Source organism: Erpetoichthys calabaricus, chromosome 2, assembly GCF_900747795.2.
Source record: "Erpetoichthys calabaricus chromosome 2, fErpCal1.3, whole genome shotgun sequence".
NCBI lineage: Eukaryota > Metazoa > Chordata > Cladistia > Polypteriformes > Polypteridae > Erpetoichthys > Erpetoichthys calabaricus.
In genome coordinates, this window is record NC_041395.2 from 29,815,953 (window position 1) to 29,841,199 (window position 25,247).

Below are 25,247 nucleotides of genomic sequence, written 5' to 3' on the forward strand. Positions count from 1 at the left end.
AAAGCTTCACATTTGGTTTAAAACATATTTACTACAATGGACTGATGCCCAGTCCAGGGTCTGCTCCTACCTTGAGCCCTGTGCCAGCTGGGATAGGCTCCAGCACCCCACACAACCCCTGTCTCAATTAAGCGAGTTAGAAAATGACATTAAATTTACTTATTTTCCATATTTTTAGAAACCTTTCTTGCCCTATTGATTGCTTTATTATGGTGCAGGCTTTTAATAGCAAATAACAACCAATGATGTTGTTGATTACCCATCCATCCATTCATCTTCCAAACCCACCTATCCAGAGCAGAATCATAGGGAAGCTAGAGCCTATCCCAACAAGCCTTGGGCACAAGGCAGGAACAATCCCTGGACAGGGCAAAGCAGGGTGCACACACACACCGGGGCTAATTTAGCATGTCTTTGGACTGTTGGGGTAAACCAGAGCACACAGAGGAAGCCCACATGGACATTGGGAGAACTTGCAGACTGTACGTGGCGAGCACCCAGGACATGAACCACAGTCTCCTTATCGCAAGGCACCAGCCCTACTATTGTGCCACCATGCCATCCAATGGCTATTATTATTATTATTATTATTATTATTACTACCAACAGTAAGTTATTCATTAATAGGTTAAATGCATTTAACTTTGGTTAAAAGGCATTTATTTTCAAACTATTATTATTGTCTTGCTTGCTCTGTTAATCGCTGTGTAAAGGTGCATGCTCATATTATGCTATATAAGATGTTTTATTGATTAATTGATTAATAAATAACTCCATACTGGTAAGAAATGTATCTGTTATAGTTCATAAAAGTATAAAGCCAAATAAGGCAAACCTAGGCATAAAAAATGATCCTGAACTGGATGCCAATCGACAGCAGAACACACTCTTTCCTTCTCTCTCTCACACACACACACACACCTACTGACGGACTCATTAGGGACCAAAGTCATTAGGCTTACATGTACATCTTCTTGGTTCAAAAAGCTGATTCTGTGGAAATCATAAAATACATGCAGTCTCCAGACAGAAAATAAATGTAATGGGAATTAAGCTCAAGACACTGGAACTGACAGACAGCCTATTATTACAATGACCATTTTATTATTATTATTATTATTATTGTTGTTGTTGCCGTTGCCGTCATTATTACTAATATATCCTTCCATTTTCTAACCATTCCTGGCAGCATGACATGTAAAGTGACCAGAGTTCCAGGCAGGTCACGGACATTCATGAACACACATTAGGCAAATATTAAGCACTGTATCTCTTTCAGTGGTGGCTGGGCTACTGAGAGAAAACCACCATGGACAGGGTGAATACTAGCAAATACCACAATGACATTAGCAAAATGTTCACTGAACTCAAGTCCAGGTAGCTGTGAGACGTCACCTCTAAAATCTGTCATCATTACCAGCTACTCTTATCATTACTGGGCGGAGGGGTGGCTTTAAAGCTGGTTCCCATAAATGCCAGAAGTGATTCTACTCTGTTGGGCCCCTGAGCAAGGCCCTGGACCTGTAATTGTTTTGTCTTGGTTATGATGTTAACCATGATTTCATCCCTGCAAGCAGGTCCTCCAACTTACAGGGAAATCTTAAGGGTTTATGGAAGGATTGGCACTCCATCCACCCTAAAAAACCTCACACTGTTCCAGGGTGGGGCTGAGGTGTCACCCACTGCATGTAGGTCCCAATCCAGGTGGTTCATTGTGTGGTGGGTGCGGTAATGCACTGTAATCAGCGTATGCTCCCAACCTCCTCCTCCTCTTCATCATTATTAATGTATTCATTCATCTATGCCCTGTGAACACACATTATACATAACAGAAATAGCAGGCGAGCACCACACAGTGACTGGGCCTTGGATTAAAAATTCTAATCACAAACCAAGAATTTATGAGGAGGCTCACAATTTCCATGGAAGTGATAAACACACAGTGTCTGTATAAAGGAATGACAACAAGCCAGCTAGACAAATCATTCAGTTCCAGTTCAGGCCGACAAAACCGGTAACGCCACAGAATTAGCAGCATTCCACCAAGCCATTGGCAGATCTGCTGTAAACTGTGTTTTCAAATAAGGCGTGGAATGTCATGTGGAATTCTGCCGATTACACGTTCTGTTGGGCGTCACACTGAGGAAGCAGAGGAGGCGAGATTTAGCGGATAATCTATTTCTAATAAAATTAAACATTTTTTACAGTAATACTTTTACATTACTATGGTGTTCTGCTTACCATTACCTCGAATTGTCAGAAGGTGCAAATTTCTTCACAGCAAAACCCTCAAAAAGGTTTTGCATGTTGTTTTCAGAGTTATGCCTGCATCACCTCATTGCCACAGGCACTTTCTTTTTAATTTGGTTTGGGATACACCACAGTTCACCTCAACAAAACCTGCGTTAATATAACTTCCAAACCTTCTGATGTTTAATATTTACTACTCATAATATTGTTTATTTAATTATAACATTCAAGTATCCAGTTATCCATTTAATGACCTGCTAATCCCAGCTCAGAAGTCACAGGAGTGTCTGGCGCAAGGCAGGATGCCACCCTGAGAAACCCGGACATGCCACGTAAGGCTAAATGGGAGTTAATGTAGCACTGTGGGTATAGGAAGAGCTCAGAGCACTCTAACGTCATACAACCTGTGCAAACCTTACAGCTTCTAATGGAAGTCTGCTCATAATTCCAAGAGCCAAGCTTAAAAGAAGAGGTGAGGTGGCCTTTTGCTGTTATTTATGTTAGGTAGAATGCCCAGAGGGCGCTGGGTGGTCTTGTGGCCTCATAACCCCTGCAGATTTTGGTTTTTTTTTCTCCAGCCCTATAAAGTGTTTTTTTGTTTGCTTGTTTTTTCTGTCCTCCCTGACCATCAAACCTTCTACTTTATTCTTCGTTAACTAGTATTGATCGTTATAATGTGTTACTAACCCTCACCTCTTCTGTTTCTCTTCTCGGTCCTCAAATGTGGCACTTAGTGCCATGGCACACCTGCCAAGTTGTTTTGCCTGCCTAAGGTAAAGTCATCCCTGATGGAGGATCGCAGGGATCGTCAGACAGAGGGGTCCTTTCATCAGATTGGCTGGCCCAGCACTGTTTCAGCTGTGGAATGGCCAATAGGGGGAGAAAGCTTGATGGCCAAGGTCTTCTGGACTCTGAACAAATCCAAATCATATTGTGTGATATCATCTACTGTTAAATTCTACTCCGTACTTGTAATATTTTTATTTTTATACTGTATTGAGGATTTGTTCTGTTCTGTGTATTGTATTGTATTGACCCCCTTCTTTTTGACACCCACTGCACGCCCAACCTACCTGGAAAGGGGTCTCTCTTTGAACTGCCTTTCCTTAAGGTTTCTTTCACTTTTTCCCTACAAGGGGTTTCTTGGGAGTTTTTCCTTGTCTTCTTAGAGAGTCAAGGCTGGGGGGCTGTCAAGAGGCAGGGCCTGTTAAAGCCCATTGCGACACTTCTTGTGTGATTTCAGGCTATACAAAAATAAATTGTATTGTATTGTATTGCCTAATTTTTATATTTTTTTCTTTCTTCATCTTGTAAAGCACTTTGAGTTTCATTATTTGTATGAACAACGTGATATAGAAATAAATGTTGATGTTGTTGTTATGCACTAAAAACCTGGAATATTTCACCAATGGAGATACTGTATGCCAGGCTAACACTGTGGAACATATATAAAAAAACTGCTTAAGACACATTTTCGTAGCTAGGTATTCATTGTAATCTTAATAAACTATATTGGTATAAAATGATCATATTCTTCAAGAATTTGTCATCTTTATTAATCTCTGTTGTTCTCTACTTTGTTTTTTAGTTCTTCTGTGTTTTGTGCCACCACCACCTGATCAAAGTCCTGTGCAGCCACCTGTCATGGCGGAATGAAGGCGAGTGCCTCAGCTGTCCACGAGACTGAAGCATCGAATCACAAAACCTGAAAACAATGACGGATGACTTAAGCATCCAGTGGGGGCCAGGTGGTCTTTTGACTTGGAACACCTGCAGATTTCTCTTTTTTTCCCACCTTAACTGCAGTTTTATTTATATTTTTTTTTCTGACTTCCTGACCATCTGACATTATCACCAGGCTCATCTTTAGAGACTTAAAATACTATATGGCATATAAGGATGACTACACTTCTACTAATTATATAATATATCTATGTTTTATAAAATCTTATGGATTTATTTTTTTCTTTGTTACTCATTCATTATTATTCTTACCAAATCTTTATTTGTTTTTTCTTTTCTTGTAACTTTCTCTTTGACACCTTGTAAAGCACTTTGAGCTACATTCTTTGAAAATGTGCTATTAAAAAATATTTTTTGTAATGTTATTATTAAAAAAATACATTAGTTAATGTATATATACACACACACACACACATATATATATATATATATATATATATATATATATATATGATTTAACCTGCAGGGAAAAACCTGAGGATTAGTTGCAGAATTGGCACTCCAGCCACCATAACCTCACCCTGTTCCATTCCATCTGGATTAGTGTTGTGCTGAGGTGTCACCCGTTGCATGGCTGCACTCGGGTCTGGTATCCTGAGTTGATTTGTCATGTGGTGGGTGCAGCAATGCACTGTATCAGCGTGTGCTCCTCTCCTCTCCTCTCCTCCTCTTTTAATCTAACCTTGGAGTGACTATGGGGAGACACACATTGTCCTTCGATTTGAATTTAGAACATAAATTCAAAAATTTATGAAAATAAATAAAAAAAAAAATAGAAAATAAATAAAACATAAATGGAGCGGCTGCTGCTTCACCACCTGAGGCCACAGGTCCGCCACGCCCTCAACCCTCTGCAGTTATACCAGGAGAAGGTGGGAGTGGAGGATGCCATCATCTATATGCTACACTGATCCCTCTCCCACTTGGACAGAGGCAGTGGTGCTGTAAGAATTATGTTTCTAGACTTCTCTAGCACCTTCAACACCATCCAACCTATGCTCCCTAGGGACAAACTGACAGAGATGGGAGTAGATTCATACCTGGTGGCATGGATCGTGGACTATCTTACACACAGGCCTCAGTATGTGCGTCTTGGGAACTGCAGGTCTGACATTGTGGTCAGCTGCACAGGAGCGCCACAGGGGACTGTACTTTCTCCGGTCCTGTTCAGCCTATATACATCGGACTTCCAATACAACTCGGAGTCCTGTCACGTCCAAAAGTTCGCTGACGACACTGCTATCGTGCGTTGCATCAGGAATGGGCAGGAAGAGGAGTATAGGAACCTCATCAAGGACTTTGTTAAATGGTGCGACTCAAACCACCTACAACTGAACACCAGCAAAACCAAGGAGCTGGTGGTGGATTTTAGGAGGTCTAGGCCCCTCATGGACCCCGTGATCATCAGAGGTGACTGTGTGCAGAGGATGCAAACCTATAAATACCTGGGAGTGCAGCTGGATGATAAATTGGACTGGACTGCCAATACTGATGCTCTGTGTAAGAAAGGACAGAGTCGACTATACTTCCTTAGAAGGCTGGCGTCCTTCAACATCTGCAATAAGATGCTGCAGATGTTCTATCAGACAGTTGTGGCGAGCACCCTCTTCTATGCAGTGGTGTGCTGGGGAAGCAGCATAAAGAAGAAAGACGCCTCACGCCTGGACAAACTGGTGAGGAAGGCAGGCTCTATTGTAGGCACGGAGCTGGACAGTTTGACATCTGTGGCAGAACGACGGGCACTGAGCAGGCTCCTGTCAATAATGGAGAATCCACTGCATCCACTGAACAGGATCACAGAGGAGCAGCTTCAGCGACAGACTGCTGTCACCGTCCTGTTCCACTGACAGACTGAGGAGATCGTTCCTCCCCCACACTATGCGACTCTTCAATTCCACCCGGGGGGGGTAAACGTTAAAATTATACAAAGTTATTGTCTGTCTATATACCTGCATTGTTATCACTCTTTAATTTAATATTGTTCTTTATCAGTATGCTGCTGCTGGAGTATGTGAATTTCCCCTTGGGATTAATAAAGTATCTATCTATCTATCTATCTATCTATCTATCTATCTATCTATCTATCTATCTATCTATCTATCTATCTATCTATCTATCTATCTATCTATCTATCTATCTATCATAAGAAATTACACAAACGAAAGGAGACCATTTAGTCTATCAGACTCGTTTGTGGAGCTCATAGCTAAGCTTCCCCAATATCCCATCCAGATACTCCTCAAAGGCTGTCAGAGTTTCTGCTTCAACTCCGTGTCTCTGTAGTTTGTTTCAGATTCTCACAACTCTTTGCGTCAAGACGTGCTTCCAGGCTTCAGTCCTAAATGCACTTAAATCTTCACTGGTGTCCTCAACTAAGTAATTCAAACTGGTGTTGAAGGAATTGTGCTGCATCTGCTTTATCAATGCCTTTAAGAATTTTGAAGACCTGGACCACATCATCCACAGTCTCTTCTACTCAGGACTAAAGAAGTTTAATTCCCAGAGTCCCCTTTTTCATTATTTGACTTTTCAAGTTTTTAGTCACTGATGTCTTTCTTGTGCTTTACTTTTGTTAGTTGACTTAGATAAAGGAATCTGCTAAATAATGAGACAGGTTACTAAATGATATTTGAGTATTATCCTGAAAATTGCTCCAGGGAAGCCGTACAATGGCTGACCCTGTGCTCCGACCCCCAAAGATCATTCGAAAACACAATTTCCCCTGGAGGATTAACAAAGTATATCAAATCAAAAACTAAATCAAGGAAGCACAATCTCATTCTACAAGCATAGCACACAAGGAGCACAAAGTCTAACAGAAAAGCAAACAGCTGCATCCTTGAAATAATGGATATGGCGTAGATTTTAAGGCTAAGGCATTGAAAACTAGGAATAGAGAGGATAATAACTTTAATCAAGATTTTCAAAATTGTCGAAGTCATTGATAAAGCTAAACTTTCCATCTAAATGTATCTTTAATGGGGTGAATGAACTCTTGTTTGTAGGCAGTTTGATGGTTGCGTTAAATAAATAAGAACATTACAAGTATTGACGACTCAGTGCCAAGCGATTGAGACTATGAATTCAAGTTACAATGATCTAGTTAATGTAAGACAGGCTTGATATGACGACAAAAAGGACTCTCTAAACCTATAATAATAATAAAATAATAAACCTATAATAATAATAAAATAATAAAACTCTTAGAGGCCAAACGTTCAATGTTTGGTTGGTTCATGGCTCGCTTTGTTCATTTTACAATATATTATGATACATGTTAACCTACATAATTAAGGTCCAATCATTAGATGGCTTGATGCTGCGACTTTCACTCACACAACCAAATACAATAACATCTCCTTCCATTGGCCGGAAGAACTAAGAAGTGAAATAGTAACAGCCAGTGAGATTCATCTGAGGTGCAAAGTGCAATTGTACCCCATGTAATACAAAGTGTAGTACAGCGTGCACACTTGTGGCTGAAGAAGCACTGAGGCATGCATGGAAACAGCGTTGTGGAGTTGAAAGGGGAAAACACTTAGCCGATAATGGAAATGGTGTGTCTGGAAAAACAGGTTTGAGTGGTTTAAAAGATACTTTTAGCTTACATTCAGTTCATACTTTTCATTTTTGCACCTTCCAAGCCCCACCACCACCAAGTTGTCCAATATGGGGTTGCAGGAATATATTCAACTCAACTAACAACAAGATAAATTCAAAAATGGAAAATAAACCGACTGAAAGGAACTCTAATGCATGGTGTATTGTATTATTTTGGGTGTATAGCTTTCATGAGGTTGTGTCCATTACATTCTGAATCGCAATCTGATTATTTAGATCGTTATCTGCCAGGATAACACTTGTAGTTGGTCAGCCAGTCGGCAAACATCCGTCATGTCTATGATCTGCTTCTCACAACTGAGAGGACATGTGATACAGCATCTGCCACATATGAGGGACGTTCATTGTGCCACGGCAGTGGATTTGCTTATTTGATAGGGTGTAGATCAGTCTGATTATTTGGTGGTTACCTACCAGTTAATGCTTGATGATATTATATGATATTAAAAAATCCAGGGTCAAGATGAGACTTTTTAGCCTGTGACGAGACGTGACTTTCTCAGAGAGACACTTTCATGTTCCATGAAATGAGACTTTATGCCAAGAGATTTAACCAGGCCCAGGGCAGGAAATAAAAGACAAAGAGTAAAAGACAAAGTAAAACGTCGTAAGGAATTCAAAATTGTTGGCGCGATAAACATGCAGAGCAGAGCAGGTTAGAGATAATGGAAGTACTAAAATTCAAAAGTCTCAAAAAAATGATAGTAAAGATTGCATTAGCGCAAACAAATGGAAATTACTTGGTGAAATAACAGAACAGCAAAAAGAGATTCAATATATTGTTCAGATTTAAACTTTAAGTCAGAGACTTGTAGATCATCTAGTTTGTGTTGCCATCAGGGAAAAGTAGTGCTTCTCCCCAATGAAGAAGCGTATCCACGAGAATGAAAAGATTTGGTGGCAGCCTCCCTGGCTGACGATGGTTCCTCAGTTTCCCGCAGGGCTCCATGGGAGATGAAGTTCTCCACAGCCATGTTGGGATCTGGGGTGGCCGCCAAGGGGTGCTGCATGGGTCCCTGAGCAGGCCTGGACAACTCTACAGCCCCACCCAGAAGTGCAATCAGAAACAGGTGATCAAGCACCTGGAGCACTTCTGGGTGGGCTATAAAAAGGGCCAGCAACCACCACTCAGTAGCCAGAATCGGGAGGAAGAGCATGAGGTTGCCAGGGAGGAGTGGTGGTTCGAGAAGGGAGTGTGTGATTTGAGTTCTGTTTTGGACTCAGTTGTGTGAACAAGTCTGTTCATAATAAGTATTTTTGCAGTCAGGAAATATTATACGGGAGGTTGTCCCAAACCTTCGCAATGTCTTTGTGTCATTCTTGTGACTATATATATATATATATATATATATATATATATATATATATACGTATATATATATACATACATACAGTATACATATACACAGTGCATTCAGGTCCCTTCACTTTCTACACAATTTGTTTTGCCATTTTTGCCAGTCACTCAACACACAATTACCCATAATGTAAGTGAAAGCATGTTTTAGAAGAGGTTTGAAAATTTATTAAAAACAGAATCTGTCAGTCATGTAAGTATTCAGTACTTATTTCAGTATTTTGGAGAAGACCCAGTGTCAAGTCTGAACAATATGTTCAGAATTCTGCTGCTCGTTTACTTAAACACACTAAAAAATCTGCTCACATCACTCCTGTCCTCTATGATTTAAATTGGTTACCAGTTTCTTCAAGAATCAAATATAAAATTATCCTTCTCACCTTTAAAGCCCTTCATGGTTTAGCCCCTCATTATCTGTCGGAGCTGCTGCTTCCTTACACTCCTGCCCGTGCATTACGATCATCTGATGCTAAGTTACTCACTGTACCTAAATTCAGGTTACTAACTATGGGTGGCAGAGCTTTCAGAGTGATAGCCCCTGGAATTTGGAATTCTCTCCCTTTCAGCCTTCGTGAGGAAAAATCTATCATTAATTTCAAACTCCTGTTAAAAACATATCTTTTCAATGAGTGTTATTCTTTTTCATTTATGTAATTTCTATTGTCACGTTAATGTGTGTATTGAATTGTAAAGTGTCCTTGAGTGTATGAAAGGTGCTACATAAATAAAAATTATTATTATTAAGTCTTCTTGGTGGGTCTCTGCAAGTTTTACACACCTAGATTTGGAAAGTACACCCCATTCTTCTTGACAGAACCTCTCAAGCTCCATTAGCCTGGATGGGAAGTGTCTGTAAACTGACATCTTCAATTCTCCCCACAGATATTGTATGGGGTTTAAGTCTGGGCTTTGGCTGGGACACTCAAGTACACTCAGAGACTTGTCCCAAAGCCACTCTCGTGTTGCCTTAGCTGCATGCTTCAAGTCATTGTTGTGCTGAAAGCTGGTCAGAAGTCTTGTACCCTCTGGAGCAGGTTTTATTCAAATACATTTCTGTATTTGGCAACGTTCATCCTTCACTTGATTCTAACCAGTTTCCCTGCCCCTACCGCTGAGAAGAACCCTCATAGCTTGATGCTGGTACCACCATGCTTCACCAAGGGCAGGTGATGAGCAGTGCCTGGTCTCCACCAGACATAGTGCTTGGAGCTCAGCTTCTGTGTTATCAGACCAGAGAGTATTTCTCCTCTGCTCTAAAAGTCCTGTAAACTGTCATATGGCTTCCACTCAGAAGTTACTTCTGTCCAGCTACTCTACCACAAATGCCTGATTGACAGAGCGCTACTGTGCTCTGTTAGAGGGACCACCAAGTTCTTAGTCCCCTCCTTGACCGAGGCCCTTCTTAATCAGTTACTCTGATTTATGCCTCACTGCCATTTGATCGTGGAGGTCACTCCCTTGCACTTCATGGATTGGTGGTTGCCCTGAAGTGCAGTGTGAATTATGGGCCCTTCTATACACAGGTACACATGTGCCTCTAAATGATGTCAAATCGAGTCAGTTTGCCACAGGGGGACTCCAGTCCAGTTCTAGACACATCTCAAGGAGTAATAAAGCAAACAGGATGGACTTGACCACAGTGTAGAGTGCCACAGCCAAGAGTCTGAATACTTACAGGAATGAGAGATTTCAGTTTTTGATTTTTAATAAATTTACAGACCTTTCTGAAAACATGCTTTCACTTTGTCATTATGGGTTATTGAGTGTCGGTTGATGGGCACAAATGACAAATGTATCCTTTTAAAATTAAATATGTGACACAATAAAGTGTGTAGAAAATGAGAGGGTCTCAATACTTTCTGAAAGCACTGTACATATTTTACTACCAATTCTATGTTTTTTTTTTCTTATCAGGAGATAACCAACACTCATCTAAAGCTCAACAACTCTTATTATTGGGTCATTGCAGGTTGATAGTGGTCTCAATGTCACATTTTAGGGTACAGTGAAGTTCTTTCTTATATGTGCTAATTTATATGTAACATGTCATCACTCTCCAGCGCCAGTATTAGCCTGTAGAACTTCCTTAACTGCGAAGCCCCCGTCTTCCTTACCTTAAATAGCTTCCTTAACCTTCAAACTCAAATTAAATATAAATGCAAAACAAATAATAGACATTTTTTCAAATATGCATCAGCCACATGTGCATTTATATATTTCTTTTGTGCTAACTCTACTGCATTTCACTTGCATAAAATGAGAATAAACTGAACAAAACACGGTACACAAAGAGAGTACACAGCTGCTTTCACGTACCTGTGCTCTGAGGGAAGTTTGGAATCTCACTGTACTTGAAGGATACTTGGTCTTTCAACGAATCAGCCAGCGCACCTAATCCAGAGCCACAAATGATGGCGATGAGGGGCCGGTGATGCGTTTTTGACAGAAGCCAGTCAGCAGTCGTCTTGTGGTCTTCATAGGAAAACCTAAAAAGAGAAAATCATACAGGGCTTTGTAAGTATAAGGCTAATCGTGAAGGGTGAAGAAACGTAATACCAGGAACATCTGAAGGTGACATTTCTGTATGTTAACTAAGCTGTAAGTAAAATTCAACAAATGAATTTTCATGTTAAACGTAGATATACTTGCTCCATTTATGGATGATATGCACTATATAATAACAACAAAAAAATCAATATAATAACCACTGTAACCCTTTATATTAATTCTTCTGTTTGTGTGTCAAATGCACTACATGATGTGAACCAATAGAGTACTAATAATCAGGGTAATCTCTCTATTATAAAAAAAATCTTGGAAGGAGACGAGACGTGATTTTCTCAGAGAGACTTTCACATCCCACGAGACGGATCGTCGTACCAAGCGATGTAACCACACCTGGGGCCAGAAGCCCCGCGAGACAAGAGCTTATGCAAAGAGATTTGGAAAAGTCCTGCGTGGTTATGTCAGACACATTTCTTGTAGAGAGACAAAAGTGATATTCACTCACGGGCAGTTATACATTGCATTGACACGATGTAATTCCAAACACAGAATCAAAATTCAATATAATATTGATGAAAAGGCAAAAGTGAAAAAAAATAGATTGAATATATGGTGTGATGGACGACCGGCTATAGACTCCGGTCGCCACCCCCAGGCCGCTAGGAGGAGCCCTCCGGACAGCAGGATGGTGCCCCGACTTCCAGCAGGGCCTCATGGACTCTGTAGTTTATACACACAGCCCTGCTGGATACCTTGGGGGCCACCGGGAGTCGCTGTAGGGGGGCTAGTGGGCTCTTGCGTGCCCTATAACCCGGGAGTGCGTCACAGTCACGTGACTGGAGGAAGCGACGTGCTCCCGGGATGAAGAAGAGGACTGTTTGCCCTGACCTGGAAGGAAAACGGACTTGTGGGTTTGGCCAGGAACCACTTCCGGGTCAGGGGCTATAAAAGGATTGTGGGAAGCCCAGAACACTGAGCTGAGCTGGGAGGTAGGGTGGCAAAGTGTCTGGGCGAGGAGGATTGATTATTGTAAGAGAAGAGTTTATTGTATATGAGTAGTGTGGTGTGTGGAGTGCTTTGTGCACAGTATAATAATAAAAATAATAGTTATTATACATTCACCTGGTCATCAGAGTGGTACCCGAGGGTTCAAGAGGTGGACAAAAGCCTTAACTGCTACAATGGACATAGGTGATATGACAGAAGTGCACTACGCGAAATGCAGATCACGTGGCATGGAAGCAGCAGCAAGCCAGCAGTTGATCGAGCAAAGAGGAAGTTAAATAAAAAAATGTGTTTCCTATTGTATCACCGTTTAAGAGGGGGTGTCGGTGGAGCGATTGCGTCTCCTTGGGGTGCGTTCAGCCTCCCACTTCACAACGCAAGTGGCAGAGATGCGAAATGATTTGCGTGTAGCACAGGTGCGTGTGGTGTCTGAGTGAAGTGAGCAGGGGGCAAAGCCCCCTAGTATCAATATAACAACAACATCTCATCACACCTGCAGAAGCTGTGAAAGGCTGTAAATGACGATGGTACCTCAGTTTCCCACAGGGCTCCATAAGAGATGTAGTTCTCCACAGCCCTGTTGGGAGAAGACTGCTGCTGAGTGAGTGTTCATCAAGGGCGCACACATTAACCACTGTCACACACATGCGCATGGGAGGCAATTGAAGGGCTCAAAAAGGGATAATTCCATGCCGGACCAGGGGGTGACAGGGAGCACTTCTCCTTCCTCTTTTTCATCTGTAGACCAAACATGAGAAATTCTGCCTGGACTCAATGACATCACTTCCCATTCCGGGCCCAATGACATTATTTCTGGTTCCGGCCCAGGAGATATCACTTCCAGTTCCTGCCAGAATGACATAATTTCCTATGCCCAACTTTAAAACCACCATGTTTGCCTGTCTGAACTGTTCTAAGTCTGTCGAGACCATTTCATTTTGAACCAAACTGTCAAATTTAGCAGCCTATTTCAAGTATACGGGCAGCTGTCCCCAAACCTTTTCCTATGTTGCTTGAATCATTTCACACCTCATATCACTTTGGGTTTACTCTTCACGCCCCCACATTTCAGATTAGACTGACATTACATTAGCCTGGTGCGTATCAGTGAATGTGGGTGTGGGCACAGGCTTGCCCTGCACATGACTGGCATGCTAGCTAATTGGTTCCTGCTTTGTGCCCAGTGCTGCCATGAGAGGCTTCAAAGATTTGGATGGTGAATTAAATGTTCAGGTAATGGAAGGATGGAAACGACATATAAAACAGCTAAACTTTATCAGTTATTTAAAGTAAGATGAATCAGTCACTCTTGTACTTATTACAAACAGTTATGTGGGGTACTTATGTGTGATACAGCAGATTGCCACTTAGAAAATGTTAATCTTCTAAAGAAACATTACAATGGCCCTTTCTTAGTTAATGTCAGGTTCTTATGGTGGAGAAAAACTGAATTATAATTTGTGCCAAAGGTAAAGAAAAGGAGTGTTTGGTTATTTTTTTTATTTTTTATAAAGGCTAAGAGCACAAGGATGACATTTTTAGAGTTAAGCCAACATGAAAGGATGAACACAAGCGTCAGTATCACTAATCCTTATCCTTTTATGGTCAACTCTGAGGGAGACTAAAAGTGTTTTCTAGAAGTCCATCAGACAGCTCAGCGGGCAGCGTTCAGTTCAGCCACTTTAGTTGATTCTTATACCTCATACTCTTCACAGATGATCAATGAGATCTCACAAAGTAGCGCAGATTTAAATTCACTCATCCTTCCATGTTCCAGCACATTGACGCTGTTAACAGACATGGAGAGTCTGCGGCAATCATGGCAGGAACAGACACGATACAGGAACCAACACTGGGCTAGGCCGTAGTTGAACCCACCTCACTCAGGGGCCAGTGAAGAGTCACTAATTCATCTATCACTGAAAACTCTGAAACGTGGGCAAAACCAGTGTTCCCAGTAACCTGCAGCCTTTACGCAGACAAGCCTTGTGCCAGGATTCAGTCCTGGGACTCTGGAAGCGTGACAAAACACAGCTATAGAGCAATGCAGGTAATGTGCTTCATTTGGGACTCCACGAGCAACACAAAGTCAAACCAACGGTACCCAAGGATTTTCCGGAGAGACACAGTACCAAAGGAGTCCAGTCTTCGTCTCAGGTCACTGGATAGCGTCCATGTCTCGCAACCATATAGCAAGACAGAAAGCAACAAGACTCTCAAGACTTGGACCTTCGTCCTTTTATATAGATATCGGGAGCGTCACACACCTCTTTCCAGCGAACTCATGACACCCCATACTCTCCCAAACCGTGTACTGACTTCATAAGAAGAGTCACCAGAGACATGAATGTCACTGCCAAGGTAAGTAAACCTCTCGATAAGGTCGACACTCTCTCTGCAGACAGACACACTGCTGATGGCTGTGCCCAAGAGGTCATTAAAGACCTGGCTGTTGGTTTTTATCAGGACACTCGCAAACCCAGACACTCGGACTCCTCACTCAGTCTCTCGAGTGCCCTGATCAGAGCCTTCATTGACTCCGCAAAGATAACAGCATCGTCAGCAAAGTCAAGATTCCAGAAGCAACACTTGTATATTTAGATCAGTAACAGATTTGATAAATAGACATGAAGAGGTGATAACTGATTTATGAAACACCAACAGGTCCCTGATCTTCAAAGGACTCTCACTGCATACGATGACACAGGCAAAATTCAGGTTTTTCTTGATCTTTCACATCCTGCTAGGCAGCCCACTATACATTAAAGACTTCTGTTTTGTCCACATATTGTGAAACTTTTCAAAACCCAAAGAACCAATGTCATATGAAAAGAACCCTTCCCATAACTAAATGGTTCTTTGGGAAGCAATAGAGATACAAGGAACCAAAAAACTGGTATTTTTAAGAGTGCATGGGGAGAACGTGTGAACTCCACACAGATAACAAGCCAACTCGTGATTCAGTCTCAATCTGTGAGGGGAGTTCTCTTTATTTATAATATTGTTGCTAACTGAAAACATAATTGAGAGCTTTTATATAACCTTAAATCTATCTATCTATCTATCTATCTAAAACATTGCACTGCTCCTCTAACTAGCTTATCTCCTTCAAGTGTTGGCTCTTATCCTGGGAGTATTTGCCAAAACAGGTGTTAGGAGAACTGGCATTATTAAATTTGGCCGTGTGTGTGTGTGTGTGTGTGTGTGTGTGTGTGTATGTGTGTGTGTGTGTGTTCACCCTGCCTTGGAATAGCACCCTGTCCTGGGGGTTATTCCTGATTTATGACCTATTATTGCTGGGACAGGCTCCAGCTGTCCTGCGACTTGCCCTGGATAATTGAACACTCAAATACACACCCATCAAAATTTTTCATTGCCAGTCGGTCTTGATGACCAGGGAATGCAAATAAAACAAATGCGTAAAACTTCGGATCGCCACACACCAAATGACCTCATCGAGAATAAAACCCACAGCCAGTCATCCCACCGATCACGTGATCAACGTCACGCTCTTCCCGGCAGACGTGACCAAGTGGGTTAGGCTTCACCACGGGGTTACGGAAGGCATAGCGCTCTATAACGAGGGGCCTGAAAGCTGTGAGCGCATCCATTCCTCTACGCGTAAATTGTAAAGCAGCACAGGTTTTGTTTATAGAATCTCTGAACATTTACAAACATAAACAATTCACGCTGTTTGTGGTAAAAGGTGTTTTGTTTCGTTATGTTGTGGTCCAGTACACTTGACTTTTCTTCCTCTTTATCTGCCGCCGTCAGGCACGCCTTTGCTGGCACTCTTACGCTCCTTTTCTATTTATTATGCCCTGCCCAGCCGCAGTCTGCCACGCCCCCGAGGCGGAAGTGGAGCGAAATGTAAAGCAGTGCTGCTCCAGTTCTCTCGCTGCAGTCCAGGATTTTCCTCCCAACTATCTCTCATAGTTTTTATTACATTTGTCAACTACACTAATAAAGTGCTATTGCCAGCCGGTCTTAATCGGGAATGACTAGGGCTAGACCTTCAAACCGGTTTTAATTGAAATCGTATGGCTTGATATGTTTTGGAAATAGCAGAAACGTGGTGGGCACTTTAAAAGGGGGCATAAAAGTTTATTTTAAGTAAAGCGCGGTATATTGATAATCCAGACGTGTGCAGAATTCATAAAGAAATGTAAAATGTCACATTTGTAAGAACGAGCGGAGACTTTATTTTTGTTTATACGTAGCTTTTAGTACATCTTATTTGAGGACTTTATAGTCGGGGTGTTTCGCTAGTGTGTCGTTGCACAAATTTAGACGGGGCAAACATTAACAACAAGTGTCGTCTTCCTTTATTCAATGTAACATGCACAAGAAAGAAAACCCCACAGCTTCTGGCGGTCGGCCTCGAGCCTTCTCTGGATCACCCCTTTGCCAATCGGTCTGAACTGAACTGTACTGATCCGATGTAATCTCATGCAATTGCCTCTTTTATATCCCGTCCTTTGACCTTTATTCCTTTAAAAAAATATGTTAAACTAAAGTTTACTGTATATGGTATAAACTCTCACAGATAAGAGAGACATTTCCATAATCATATTTAACAAAACCCAAGATATATAGTTTTCCCTATACGTATCAACCAGTGTTATTAGTTTGAAATTTAGTAATATGTTACTATGTTATTCTCCAGGTTTTTCTGGTGTTAATCTTGAATTACAGAACTGCATTTTACAATGTTTTATCGGAATGTCATTTTCCGTTACATTTTCCAACGTTCTTATATATCAAACCAATAGTGGTGGAGCCTATCCCATTTAACACTGGGCAGACATCCACACAACAAACACACACTAGGTCCTGTTTAGTGTTGCCAGTTCACCTAACCTGAGTGTCTTCGGACTGTGGGATGAACCACAAAATATCGAACTGTTGGCCGTAAGTTTACGTCCCTACTATTTGCCCAGAGAGTTTGGACATGTCATTGTTGTTATTGTATACATTCCTCCTCGGGCAGACGTGGAGTCAGCGAGTGACATCATCCATTCTGCTGTTGCTAAGTTACAAACGCAGCACCCTGAGGCGCTTGTGCTAATCGCTGGAGACTTTAACCATGTGACGCTGGACAAAACATTACCTGCATTCTCCCAGTATGTGCACTGTAACACCCGGGGAAATAAGACTATTGATTTACTGTATGCAAACGTTAAAGACGCATACAGCGCCACCCCGCTGCCTGCGCTTGGGAAAGGAGATCATAACCTGGTTCAGCTTCAGCCTCACTATAAACCAAAAGTTAGAGTCCTACCTACAACCACACGATCATTCAGGAAGTGGACCCCGGAGGCTGAGAATACTCTGAGAGAACTTTTTGGAACTACAGACTGGGATATCCTGCAGGGATCTCATAATGAGAACATTGAGGAAGTTGTTGACTGCACTACTGACTACATCAACTTCTGTATGGACATTGTAGTTCCTGTAAGAACAGTACGCTGCTATGCTAACAACAAGCCATGGATTACAAGTGACATCAAGGGCCTTTTGAATCAGAAGAAAAGGGCTTTTAAAGACGGTGATCAGCATGAGCTCAAGCGCGTGCAGAAGGAACTCCGAGTCCAACTCAGGGCGGCGAAGGAGCAGTACAGGAGAAAGCTGGAGCAGAAGTTGCAGAATAACAGCATGAAGGAAGTGTGGGATGGGATGAAGATCATCACTGGCTGCAGCTCGAAGCGGGGTGCCACCATTGAGAGAGACGTGAAGAGAGCAAACCAAATGAACAACTTTTTTAACAGGTTTGACCACCCTAACCCACTCTCACTCTCACCTCGGAGTACTGCATCCTCCACACATCCTTCTGCTGATACCAGCATAGGAAAAACATCCCCACCCATAATAACAACAGCGCAAGTGAGCAGAGAGCTGAGGAGACTTCGTGCCAGCAAAGCAGCGGGTCCAGATGGAGTATCGCCACGACTGCTGAAGGTCTGTGCATCGGAGCTGGGGGGTCCTCTACAGCGCATCTTCAACCTGAGCCTGGAACAGGGGAGAGTCCCGAGGCTTTGGAAAACATCTTGTATCACCCCAGTCCCAAAGGTATCACGTCCTAGTGAGCTGAATGACTTTCGGCCTGTTGCTCTGACATCACATGTGATGAAGACCATGGAGAGGCTGCTGCTTCACCACCTTAGGCCACAGGTTCAACACGCCCTTGACCCTCTGCAGTTTGCATATCAGGAGAAGGTGGGAGCGGAAGATGCCATCATCTATATGCTACACCCGATCCCTCTCTCACTTGGACAGAGGCAGTGGTGCTGTAAGAATTATGTTTCTAGACTTCTCTAGCGCCTTCAACACAATCCAACCTCTGCTCCTTAGGGACAAGCTGACAGAGATGGGATTAGATTCATACCTAGTGGCATGGATCGTGGACTATCTTAAAGACAGACCTCAGTATGTGCGTCTTGGGAACTGCACGTCTGACATTGTGGTCAGCAACACAGGAGCGCCACAAGGGACTGTACTTTCTCCGGTCCTGTTCAGCCTATATACATCGGACTTCCAATACAACTCGGAGTCCTGCCATGTGCAAAAGTTCGCTGATGACACTGCTATCGTGGGCTGTATCAGGAATGGGCTGGAGGAGGAGTATAGGGACCTAATCAATGACTTTGTTAAATGGTCCGACTCAAACCACCTACACCTGAACACCAGCAAAACCAAGGAGCTGGTGGTGGATTTTAGGAGGCCCAGACCCCTCATAGACCCAGTGATCATCAAAGGTGACTGTGTGCAGATGGTGCAGACCTATAAATATCTGGGAGTGCAGCTGGATGATAAATTAGACTGGACTGCCAATACTGATGCGCTGTGCAAGAAAGGACAGAGCGGGTTATACTTCCTTAGAAGGCTGGCGTCCTTCAACATCTGCAATAAGATGCTGCAGATGTTCTATCAAACAGTTGTGGCGAGCGCCCTCTTCTACGCAGTGGTGTGTTGGGGAGGCAGCATTAAGAGGAAAGACGCCTCACGTCTGGACAAACTGGTGAGGAAGGCAGGCTCTATTGTTGGCATGGAGCTGGACAGTTTAACATCTGTGGCAGAGCGAAGGGCGCTCAGCAGGCTCCTATCAATTATGGAGAATCCACTGCATCCACTAAATAATGTCATCTCCAGACAGAAGAGCAGCTTCAGCGACAGACTGCTGTCACTGTGCTGCTCCACAGACAGATTGAGGAGATCATTCCTCCCCCAAACTATGCGACTCTTTAATTCCACCAGGGGGGGTAAACGTTAATTTTTAACATTATACATAGTTATTGTCTGTTTTTTTCACCTGTATTATTATCATTCTTTAATTTAATATTATTTATTGTATCAGTATGCTGCTGCTGAAGAATGTGAATTTCCCATTGGGAAAGTATCTATCTATCTATCTATCTATCTATCTATCTATCTATCTATCTAACAGGTCGTCGTTGTGGCTTAGAGTACGGAGCGCTTCTAGCGTACGTCTATCCAACAAGCCTGTCGGCAAACAACTAACCCGCGCTTCTACTGCGCATGACAACAAAAATAACTGCACCACGTGTAAAAACGTCACCCCGAACATTAGAGTAGGATCACAATCCTGAACGTTTCTGGTCACTACAATACATGAGAACCTGGGACGCAAACCCTGGTCTAATGACTGCTACCACTGCGCCACTGTGCAGCTCGTATCGGAATCTACCAATCATTTACAAATGTTACATGCGGAAATTATTATTTTTTTTTAAATCTTGGATTAGCATGTATCGTCCTCACCATGCTTTTAATTCCACATGTCTACGTGATTTGGCTATTTAAACTGTTCTTCACGCTACTGGATATGACACACACAGTTCAGTGTTGTTCGTCCCCACGGTTGTTCGCTCAGTTTGCTATTGAATGTTGTTTTTAGGATTCAATTCAAAAACTCCACAGCAAAAAAAAAAAGACTAGTTAATAGGAAAAATGACAAAATCGGGTATAATGCGACGGCTAAAATTCTTATAAATTGTAAACTTAAACTATATTATATTTTAAATGAAATATATGCAAATAAATACATAAATAACGGGTAAAATGAATTAACTAATGTGACTCTGGTCTAGAGCATCGTCCAAGCTGAACTTCCTGATTTTACTGCAGACATTGGGTTTTCAGTTATGGTGTTATACTAGTTATTCGAGGGGTTTTGGGTGAGCTTTCTAGATTTATAAAATACAGGGTAATTCAAAAAGATTCATCCTATTTCAAAATGATTGATTTCACTTCTAAATAATTATAGAACAATGCAGTAAATTGTAAATGGTTTAGGTGAGCATAAAGTGTATTATGTACTTTTATAAGGGCTCAATGTGACCTCCTCCATCTGTACAGACAACATCAACGCGATAGTCAGTCATGACGGATTCACTCTTTCTAAGGTGGAGAACGCAAAACGCTTTCTACTCAGGGGTCGCCATCTCTTCGCAGACTGAGGGGTGCCGTCTTCCGATGACAGTCAGAAACTGTATGACCCCCCTCTTTCAATCAGTATGTGATTGGTTCCTAGGCGCCTCACGGTTGTAAAAATATGGCACTTTGAAATCGGATGAATCTTTTTGAATCACCCTGTATAAAAACATTTCGATGCCATAGGATAGGGGAACCAATCAATTAAGAACTCCAGAAGGAACTTTTCTTTTGAACGGTAACAAGTTTCATTAAACAGTTTGAAAATATGAAATCAGACTTGCTTGATGTCAGTGTGTTCCTGATATTAAAGGGACTCTTGTTGCGTACAATAATAATAATAAGATATTTTATTTATATAGCACCTTTCCCATGCTCAAGGCACTTACAGAATATAAGAAAGAACGGCAGGGTATACAGTATATAGCATTGTACAAACCAGATAAATAAATAAAGAAGATTACGACAGTGAATTCAGAGAAAAAAAATAACAGAATAACAGAAGCTAAGTTCAGGTTTTCTTTACCTGTTAGCATCCTGTAAGATATTAGTATCCTGTAAGATATCTTATTATATAATAAAGATCTCTTTTTTGTCCACAAATTAGAAACCTTTTCAAAGCACAAAGAATCAATTTTATAAGCAAAGACCTTTCTGGGTTCTTTGTCCAGTAATATTATTATTAGTAGTATTATTATTAATACATTTTATTTATATAGCACCTTTCCCAAGCTCAAGGCGCTGAATTAGTTCATGATGAAGCACAAAACCCAATAAACTAATTGTATAAGCCTTGCTTTATTTCAGACTTTACATTAAAGTAGCGATTCAACGCATTCCAATATTTAACTTACATTGACTGGTGAAATAAGATTTTTAAATTATTGCTGGTTGTAAGCATTGGTGTGACTTGTGTTGGTTCCTGCCTTGCCCTACAAACTGTCGGGATAGACTCAGCTACCTTGCGTGAGACAAGGCGGATCTGCGAATGTTATGCTGTTTGTTTGTAAAGATGTATGGATTACGCTTCTGTTTGAACTGTTGGGAAGGACTTTACAACGCTCGAGTTATTTTAAAGCGAAATGAAAAGGCAGGCGGCGTCACCATAGCGACGTCAAATAACAAATATGTCGCAGATATGAAAATGCCAGTGTACTTTCTATTTCCGCATTAAGACGAATGACTCTGACCATCAAGATAAGCCACAAGATTTGCCCCACCACCATTGAGCTCTTCATACGCACCTCCTGCTCATAAAACCGCTGTACACGTCACTGTCAGTCATGTGTGAAGTGAGTCACGCGGGTTGTATTTCCGCCAATCGGACCGGCTTTCTAATCCGTTATTCATCGGAGGCCAATCTATTTAATTCGACCGGCCATGGCTGGAAAAGGGGAACCCGATCAACCGCGATTTCCTTTTGACGTTCTTCGGTGACTGGAATTATAATGTAATTTGTAAATGATTACGGTAAAGTTAAAGAGGAAATTGTAGATGACTTCAGGAAAAAAAGCACTGAGCATTAAAAAGGACGTTGCGTACGTGTATGGCTGCTCGTCCTACTACAGACACCGCGTGTGTTTGGACGTGGATGCAAAAAATTGTGGATTTACACCTGTTCTTCTGTATTAAAAGTCGCATTTTAATCTTCCATTTTTTTTAATCTCCATAACTGTTATAGTTTAAAGTGGGGATGCGGAAATGGTGGTGTTACATCTATTCCTTTGTATTTTAATATTTCTGATTTTCCCACGATATTTATTTTAGAGTTTATTAAAACTGGGATTGGTATAGATAGACAGACAGATAGATAAAATAATTTTAAAAAATCTATTAAAAGAGTATTCTAACAACAGTTAATACAGCCAATTAAATGTAAGAAGCAAGTATAAGTTCCTTATATGTATGCATGTATTATATCGAATAGAGGGGGGTCACCCGCCTTGTTTCGTGTGGGCTGATAAACGTATATTTCATCAAACAGAGTGGGGGACACCCCCTTGCTGTAGGGGGACCCCCTTGGTCTTTCGTGAACGTTCATAAATTAATATGAAATAATAAAGCGGAGTTTTTTTTATTGGAGTGTAACGCGTACGGAAAGTTCGAGAGTTATAGCAAGTGGTGCCGGTGCACAACCATGAGCCCGTAGTGCGCCGGTGAAAAGGAATAACGGAATAATAAAGCGTACCGACCCACTTCAAAGTCTGAATAGATAACAATGTTAATTTCACTTCAAAGTCTGAATAGATAACAATGTTAATTTAAACTTGTGAAACACGCTGACCAACCGTCCCAAAATAAAATGGTGCAAAAGGCTAGATAGCTAAACATATGTGAATTCTCCGCCCGTTGTTTACAATTTTAAGAAAGTAAACTGGGATATGAATTCTGACCGCGTCTGTAGCGTGTTCTGGGGGATTTGTAATAGAAGGGCTCGCGGGGACCGTGATTTAAAAGCAGTATTCTTTTCTGCCCACCGGTAACGTGCAAACCATGTTGCTGCTACATAATTGTTTTCGAATTTCTAGAACCTATCAGATCGGAAGTTTTCAAATAAGATCACGAGCAAGGTTCTAATCCCATTTGTTCGCGAGGAGTCGCATGACAGACATTAGATAGATAGATAGATAGATAGATAGATAGATAGATAGATAGATAGATAGATAGATAGATAGATAGATAGGCACGAATACAGCTATACATACATACTGTACATACATACACAAGTAAATAAATAAACGCATCATTACATTCACATGTGCACACAAAGTTAACGTTGGTATCGCAGTCAACAATCTAACATTTTCCCACAAGAAAGCTTTCTGAAATATTTGTATATTTCTTAACATTCGTTTGATTAATAAAATGAATAATATATTCATTATCTATGCATAAAAAATAAACCACCATTTGAAAATGACATCCTACATCGGTTGTACTGCCACATGTGCAAAATGCAGCGCCAAGCCCCAGTGGCGCTAAAAACGCATAAAGAGGGGCTACACGTGCGAGATAAAAAAAAAAAAGGGTCTACACGTGTGACACGACCTTCCTCGTCGGATCAGATCTCACTGTTTCGGAAGATACAAAATGACGCTGCTTACCGTTTTTCGTCTTCCTGGAACATGGTGCTATGCGAAGATGCCTTTCAAAGAGAAGCGAGCTGGGATGTGCGCCGAAATATTCCTGATGGAGATCTGTGCCAGCGACTGAGAACTTTAAGTACCGGTAATAGCTGTAGAGAACCTGTAAATGATGCAAATAACTAACAGAATTATAGATATGTTTCGGGTTGAGACGATCGGACTCCGTCACTGTATCCTCTCGAGCTGGGAGGTAAAGCCTTCTGACCTGATCAGCTGGACTAGATGGCAGTAAAACGGTCCAGGAAGCGGTGTGACTCGACGTAACAACGCGCGTCGGTGGCCTTTAATGAATCTCCCGATACGTCACTGAAGCTAATTTCATATTCAGTTTTTCATAGGCTCCTGGGAAGGCGTTGTCCAAACATGAAAGAAGGATTCACGCCTCAGTTATGGCATAATTTGCGGGCATGAAAAGCCGCCTCTCAATATACAGCGCTCAAGGCGATTTAAGAGGAGTGTGTTTGCCGTTTATAAATAAAGTAATCTCATGAAACTGGCGAACGTAACTTCATTAAGCGCGTTCGAATGTTACAATATTTGAAAGCGGCGCTTTCATAAAAAAAAAATCAGTACCTAATTAGTATTCTGCTTACTAATCAAAGAAGAATTGTACTGTAAAAAAACTCAACATGTATACAAAATGTATGACTGTGAGCTGACTCGTCTATGTGAGTTCGGGTTTGTTCTTTCCTTTCGCATCAAGTTCATATGAAAAAAAATGCATTTTGGGTAGCAGCATCCGGGCAGGTGGTCGGTATTTTGAACCTTCGTATGTTTATTTAGATCAGTTACAGTGTGTTTTGTTTGCATTTTCTCCCTGTTTTCTTGCGCAATGTAATGTAATGTTGTTTTAATAAGTGAGCGCCTGACGGTCGGCTTTCCTGGCAATGTGTCCTGTGAGTGAATCACGGACACGCCGTCCTCCGTGGTGGTTTCCTAGAGACTTGCACCATCTGCTGTTCCGGAAACCGATGAAAACCACAAATTTAGTACAAGAAAGGCAGGTTAGATGAAGGGAGGTAAAGCATAATGGTTATGCTTCAACATATAATAAGCACACAAGAGATCCATACAACATAGCTAATTTTTTAACTTCTTGACAGGCAGGCCCCAGTGGGTGGCTGCACTTCATCATCCGTCACTCAGAACACGGGGGCTCCACAGGGATG

The 25,247-nt window shown here is 41.7% G+C and overlaps 1 protein-coding gene across 1 annotated transcript in view; it reads right to left on the bottom strand.

Annotated features, from left to right (window-relative positions):
- The window catches only part of LOC114645718 (purine nucleoside phosphorylase-like), a 51,519-nt gene extending 27,162 nt beyond the window's left edge, over positions 1–24,357 (bottom strand). Inside the window, exons 1-2 of the mRNA XM_028793535.2 lie at positions 24,037–24,357; positions 11,288–11,457 (exon numbers count right to left, since the gene is read on the bottom strand). Coding sequence (XP_028649368.1) covers positions 11,288–11,457; positions 24,037–24,059 — 193 coding nt within the window. The 5' untranslated portion in view covers positions 24,060–24,357. The remainder of the gene's footprint in view (positions 1–11,287; positions 11,458–24,036) is intronic.
- Between the last annotated feature and the right edge of the window lie 890 nt (positions 24,358–25,247).